The sequence below is a fragment of the Danio rerio genome, chromosome 14 (genome assembly GCF_049306965.1).
Source record: "Danio rerio strain Tuebingen ecotype United States chromosome 14, GRCz12tu, whole genome shotgun sequence".
Lineage (NCBI taxonomy): Eukaryota > Metazoa > Chordata > Actinopteri > Cypriniformes > Danionidae > Danio > Danio rerio.
In genome coordinates this window covers 3,582,706-3,590,000 of record NC_133189.1, presented here as the reverse complement: position 1 = coordinate 3,590,000, position 7,295 = coordinate 3,582,706, and the positions used below count along the sequence as shown (strand labels likewise).

The 7,295-nt window shown below is 32.2% G+C and overlaps 1 protein-coding gene across 1 annotated transcript in view; it reads right to left on the bottom strand.

The window, feature by feature from the left end:
• Positions 1-3,917, bottom strand: part of si:dkey-201i24.3 — a 4,937-nt gene extending 1,020 nt beyond the window's left edge. Inside the window, exons 1-5 of the mRNA XM_017359066.4 lie at positions 3,821-3,917; positions 3,642-3,735; positions 2,927-3,048; positions 411-518; positions 3-170 (exon numbers count right to left, since the gene is read on the bottom strand). Coding sequence (XP_017214555.3) covers positions 3-170; positions 411-518; positions 2,927-3,048; positions 3,642-3,735; positions 3,821-3,832 — 504 coding nt within the window. The 5' untranslated portion in view covers positions 3,833-3,917. The remainder of the gene's footprint in view (positions 1-2; positions 171-410; positions 519-2,926; positions 3,049-3,641; positions 3,736-3,820) is intronic.
• Between the last annotated feature and the right edge of the window lie 3,378 nt (positions 3,918-7,295).

The following is a 7,295-nucleotide window of genomic DNA, read 5'->3' as shown; positions in this document are numbered from 1 at the left end:
ACCTGTAGACTCTCTTCTCGGAGGAGGTTGAGCTCTTGCTGGTGTCGCTGGTTCTGCTGCTCCAGATCTGCATACGCCTGCTGGTTCTCCCTGCGGAGAGTCTCTATCTGAAGAACCAGGACGAGTCTCTCTCTGCGCAGGTATGACATCTCTCCCTCGACACCTCCAGCCTGCACACACAAACAGAGATGGTCAAACATCTCCTTTACTCTCGAAAAACACTATAGCACTTTATAGACTACAAACGACAGCTTCTTTGAACCATATTATACAGGGTTCATATGGTCCTGGAAAACCTGCAAAGTCATGGAATTTTGACAAGGCGTTTGCCAGTCCTGGAAAAGTTTGGAAAAGAAAATAAACCCAATACACAGAATATATATTGTGTCTTATGTGTGTTCTTCCCTCACCTGCTCCTCCTGCAGCTCTCTCTCCATCTTCATCAGTTCATTCTCAATCAGTCTCTCGTGAGTCTCTTTCAGTCTCGCTCTTCGCTCCAGGATTTTCTCATAATCCACCTGAGAAACACGCACACACGTACACACATACACTCCTTTAAACAGCAGCTGATTTCTTTATAATTCTGAAATGATGTACAGCAACATTTGCACTGGGCTCATGTTTGCTTCAGTTTTCCTGTGAACCTTGTTAAGAAATCATAAAATAGAATATTTTTCCATAAATTAGAGACTAGTTTATGATTTCTAAAAAAAAAGAAAAAAAAGAAAGATCCTTTTTCTGTCACTGCTTGTTCACACTCTTGCATTTTCCATTACTAATAATTATATTATTATTATTATTATTATTATTATTATTATTATTATTATAGAAATCATAAAATAAAATATTTTTCCATAAATGGGAGACGAGTTTATGGTTTCTAAAAAAAGAAAAAAAAAGTTATTTTTTCTGTCACTGCTTGTTTACACTCTTGCATTTTCTATTACTAATAATTATATTATTATTATAGTGCTGCTGTAAATTTACTAAAAAAATAACCTAATTGTGTTGAGTAACTGAAATAAAACACATTGTAAATATTATTAAAAAAATGTAAATGTTAGTTCATGCAAAAACATTACAAATAAAATTAAATAAATAAAGCTTAATAATAATGTAATATAATGTAAAAAACTAAATCAACATGATTAATATAAAAATTACATAAGAAAACTGAAATAATACAGTGATTTTCCCCTGTGATTTTTTTTATTTTCTTTTTCAAATATTTGCAAAATGATGTTTACAGAGCATGGAATTTTTCAGTTTTTCCTATAATATTTTTTCTTCTAGAGAAAGTCTTATTTGTTTTATATCAGCTAGAATAAAAGCAGAATAAAAACAGTTTTTTATTTTGGTCTACAGAACATACCACTGTTTTGCATTGACTTGCCTAATTACCCTAACTTGCCTATTTAGCCCAGTTAAGATTTTAAAGGGCCATGAAATCCCCCTGTTTCAGCAGGGTGTTTTCGCACCTAGCTTGGAAAAAGTCAGGAAAGTGGGTGTGTCCAGCTCTGTTTAGGTGGGAGTGTCGGGGAGGGAAAGAGGGAAGGATTTGCATAAAAATGGGAGTTTCCATTTGGGCACGCGCTGATTTTCACTGAGGAAAAACAAACACAGAGAGGCAAGGGAGAAAGACAGTGACTGTGTTTAATGACAGTGAAATGTTTGATACCGCACGTCGTATTAGAGAAAAAAACCTCTGCATTTCTCAGTAACTCAGATGGACTCGGTAAGTCAGAAAGCCGAGTGTGTAGACTATCCTGTCACAAAATGCGGCGAAAATTCAACACGACAGTCAGTAATAGTTTGCTTGCAGTGTTTACATGTTCTTACACGGAGAGAAGCATTTACAGCGGATCTTTCAGCCCATTTTGTAGTGATTAAAGTAAAAATCAGTAATAAATCAGTAATAAAGACAGGAAATCAACACCAACTGGAGCTGCGTCTTTTTTAAAAGGAGACGAGCAGCAAATCCGGATATCACAATTTCCAGATAAGAAAAGCTCTGGAGTAAAAAATGTTCAGTACGAATATTTTTTTGCCACGTGTCGCAAGCACTGATCCTCATAGAGAGAAAATGAAAACAAAACCTTCATTGCAGCACATTATAAAAGCAACACTGACGACCCGCATCTCCAAACATTTCTTATTCTTTTCCCTTTTCTTTTGGCAACACAACGTGGCGTCTCTCTGCCGTCTGAACACTGTAACAGATAAAAACGAAGCTAGCATGCTAGTCTTCGAAGCTAGCATGCATATTAATGAAGTTGCACCGCATACACAATAGAGCGTGCTGATTGGTTTGAACAAAGCCTTACTCATGAATGAATGCAGCACACTCAGAGGTGTAATAAGGTACTCCCAGGTACAGATGTCCAGTCTACATGCTGGAATACACGCTATGATCTCATGGCCGTGACGCAGCTTCAAAAATTAGTTTCAAACCGGAAGTACGAATTTGCACGAAATAACGCAAAAACAACCAATTTACACTTTTTAGTGAGATATATGTGTCCTAATAGTGTTTTTAGCAGTGTGGGACACATATACCACTGTCAACAGCTCAAACAATGTGCTTTGGTGTTTCGTGACCCTTTAAGCTGATTACTAACATCCTAAAAATATCTAATCAAATATTATGTGCTGTCATCATGGCAAAGATAAAATAAATCAGTTATTAGAAATGAGTTATTAAAAGTATAATGTTTAGAAATGTGTTGAAAACATTTTCCCTCTGTTAAACAGAAATTGGGGAAAATATACAGAGGGCTAATGATTCAGGAGGGCTAATAATTCTACTGTAATACAGATAGATTGAGAATTGTTTTTGTAGTTTAGTTTTGTTTAAAGGATTATAAGTGACCTTGGACTGTGTTTGAGATCAGGCATCAGACTGCGAGTCTCCTGATTGGTCACTCACCGTGCTCATGGCCTGTGATTGGTCAGGTTCCTGTAATTTGATCTCCTCTTTGTGCAGTTCTTCCTTCAGCTGCCTGATGCGACTCATTCTCTCCTGATTCCTCTGAACGCTTGCCCTGCCCTCTGACATCATCATCAACATCACCATCATCATCAACATCAACCTTCATCATTATCATCATCATCTTCATCATCATGTGAGTACAGGGTTACAACCACAACATATGCTAAAGGTGACATTTTCCCGTTGTTGTTGTTACTCTTGTTAATATTATCAATATTATTGTTATTATTGAGATTTAAAATAAATTAAATAATGAATAAATAATAAATAATAAAAAAATCTATTAAAATAAATGTTTACATTTTTTTATTAATAAATAATTTGTAAAAATCATTTTAATTAAACAGCTTTATTAAAACACTTTAATTAAAGGAGTGTCACATATGTAATAAATACATGTAAAAAGATTTTAAATAATAAGAATTTTAAATAATAAATTAAATGAATTAAAAAAATGAATAAATAATTTAAAATAACAAATAATGAAAAAAAATTGTACAAAATGAATGAATAAATTTAAAACAATTATATAATATTTGACTTTGCCAAGTATTTAAAACAGAGCCTATGGCCTTGAATGAATAAATATATGAATGATTAAATAAATAAATAATATTTGACCTATGGCCTTGATTAGAATGTGTTTTTCTACCAGTGATGTGCATCTCCATTTCCTGTCTGAGGAGCTGCTGTAGGTCTCTCTTCCTGTCTGATGTTTCACACACTTCTGCCCTCGCTCCTTCACCCTACAACACACACACACGATTCACTTAAACTCATATTCACTAGACACATCTTAAGACATACATATTGTTTAACTATGTTACTTACAGAGGAGTCCATGGTTTTGTCGAGCTCTTCTCAAATGAAAAAAAAAACGATGCGTGTGTGTGTGTGTGTGTGGAGTTTGAGTTTCACTCTCTTGAAATATTCATTACTCAGTGTTCACTTTCACCTGTGTGTTTAAATGCACTGCAGCTATAGACTTATAATATGAATCTATTGCAAATTAAATAATTGGTTACCTGAAATAAAATAGCAGCAACGAAAATAAACCTACACAGTTCAAAAAACATTAAATGATTTTATTTAAAGCTGACAGAGCAATGCATTTCATTTAGTTTATATATTTGATGTGGGTTAACTCCAGTATAACAAAACGTTGAATTGAAATAATATTTTAAAATAATAATTGAAATGTTTTTAAAAATAATTTAATCACTAAAAAAACTGTTTGAGATCAACTTCTTGGGCTCAAAATGAGATGTTTTCTAAAGTACTGAAATTACAAATAAAATTGAAAAGAGACAGGTAAACCCTAAATGTAAAATTTAAACTAGAAATATATATTTTTTTAAATAGTAAAAACAAAAAGCTAATTAAAACCTTGAAAAGCAAAAAAACGAATCTGCAATTAAAACAAAAGCTGTGAACATGACATAAAAAAAGAGTTAAAAATAATAATAAATACCATAATAGATGATGGAAAGACAAATGATGAACCGCTTGTGGGATTTCATGATAAAACATTTCATTAAAAAAATAAATTCAGAAAAAAATGTTTAAAGTTGCCAAGTAAATATTTCTTATTTGTCAAAAATACACTACAAAATTATTAAATTCCTTCAAAAAAAATTTAAAAATATACAACAAAATTATTAAATTATTTCAAATTAAATTGAAATATGCAAGAAAATTATTCAATTACAATAAATAAAATAAAAAATGTACAACAAAATTATTCAATTCCTTTAAATTAAATAAAAAATATAGAACAAAATTATTAAATTCCAATAAATAAAATTGAAATAAATGACAAAATTATTCAATTCCTTCAAATTAAATTAAAAACATACAAAAAAAATTTAATTCCATTAAATAAAATAAAAAATACACAAAAAAGTATTAAACTCCTTCAAATTAAATAAAAAATACACTACAAAATTATAAAATGTCATTAAATAAAATTAAAACTACACAAAAAATAGTTAAATTCCTTCAAATTAAATAAAAAATACCGTACAAAATGATTACGTTTCATTAAATAAAATTAAAAATACACAACAAATTATTAAATTCCTTCAAATTAAATTAAAATATACAACAAAATTATTACATTTCTTCAAATTTAATGAAAAAATACAATAGTATTATTAAATTCCTTTAAATAAATTAAAAATATACAACATAATTATAAAAATATATATACAACAAAATTACTAAATACCTTCATCTAAATTAAAAATACACTAAACTATTAAATTCCTTTAAAAAAAATTTAAACAGAAAAAAATAATTCACAATATTAATTATAAAATATAAAGGAAAATCTTTTAAATAAGCATCCTCCAGTGAAATTAAAAATATCCGACTGCCTTCATGCACCATTTTAATCATAATATCTCATATGCAAATGCAACTTTTTAGGAAGTCACTCTTTTTTTTATCATGTTATTGTGAAATTGAATAAAGAAATGAAACAGGATTTCTGTGGTGAAAAAGAGAAGCAGGGCTGACACCATTTAGAAGAAATAGACCCATTTCCAACAAACATATTAGGAGAAACAGACCAAACAATTCATCAAATCAGTGTAACTCTATTCATTTCATAATTTCAATGGATTCATCTGATAGAGAACTGACTTCATGACTATTTAAAATCACTAAACATATCCAAACGAAAATCATTCATTCCCTTTAAGGAGAATGAAAAGAATAAGGATATACTTTAAAAAATTGGGGAAATCTTCAACACAACAAAAATGATTACAGCCCTTAAAAAAATATTCATACACTCATTTATTTCCGGCTTAGTCCTTTTATTATTCAGGGTTCGCCACAGCGGAAAGAACTGCCAACTTATCCAGCATATGTTTTACACAGCGGATGCCCAGTTGGCTTTTCTGTGTGGAGTTTGCATGTTCTCCCCGTGTTGGTGTGGGTTTTCTCTGGGTGCTCCAGTTTCCCCCACAGTCCAAACACATGTGGTATCGGTGAGTTGGGTAAGCTAAACTGTCCATAGTGCATGTGATGTGTGTGACTGCGTGTGTATGGATGTTTCCCAGTGATGGGTTGCAGCTGGAAGGGCATTCACTGCATTAAAAAATATGCTGGATGAGTTTGCAGTTCATTCCGCTGTGGCAACCCCAGATTAATGAAGGGACTAAGCCGAAAAGAAAATGAACGAATGACTGATGAATGTTATCGATCAAGCCACATTGGATTTAATCTGTTGTGTGTATTAAGTATAGAGTTGCATCAATTATGCCGCTGAATATTAAGTGAATATATAATATAATATCATAGAATTTATTTAATTTGATATGGCTTTTTCTACAGATATATATATTTTTACTGTAGTCATATTATTAACTGATTAACATATTTTAACGTTTATTAACATATTTTAACATATTTAAATTGATTCTAAGGAGTCCGACAACATACATAAAAAATCTGACAAATTAAATGAAATCAAAATGTACAGTTAATGATAAACTTCATCATATATATATATTTTTTTTTTGTGCGTGTGTGTGTTTATTTGATATGCTACCCATGTACTTTTTTGGAAATTGTGATTTACTGCTTTATTTTTCCTGTCTATGGGGATTAAAAAAATCAGTCCTGCGATTCCTGTCCAATCAAAATCACACACACAAAGTAAATCGCATTATTCTGAATAACCTGGGCGAAATATAAATGCAGCAAATTGTTTGGAAGCAATAAAAGTGTCCAAAATCTTTACATGCATTGACCCAGTCTGTTTAGACTGCATGTCACTGATAAGAAGATGGCGGATCTTTACTGTATGATGACTGAAATGGCCTTAAACAATAACTACACTTACCGGCCACTTTATTAGGTACACCTGTCCAACTGCACATTAGCGCAAATTTCAGCCAATCACATGGCAGCAACTCAGTGCATTTAGGCATGTAGAGTTGGTCGTTGTTATGGATGACTCGATACAACCGAGGTATGCAGAAGAGCAGCTCTGCTCTATAACACACAACATGTCCAACCTTGAGACAGATGGGCTACAGCAGCAGAAGACCACACCGGGTGCCACTCCTGTCAGCTAAGAACAGGAAACTGAGGCTACAATTCACACAGGCTCACCAAAACAATAGACGATTGAAAAAATGTTGCTTGGTCTGATGAGTCTTCATTTCTGCTGTGACATTCGGATGGTCGGGTCAGAATTTTGCGTCAACAACATGAAAGCATGGACCCATCCTGCCTTATATGAATGGTTCAGGCTGGTGATGGGGGTGTAATGGTGTGGGGGATGTTGTCTTGGCAC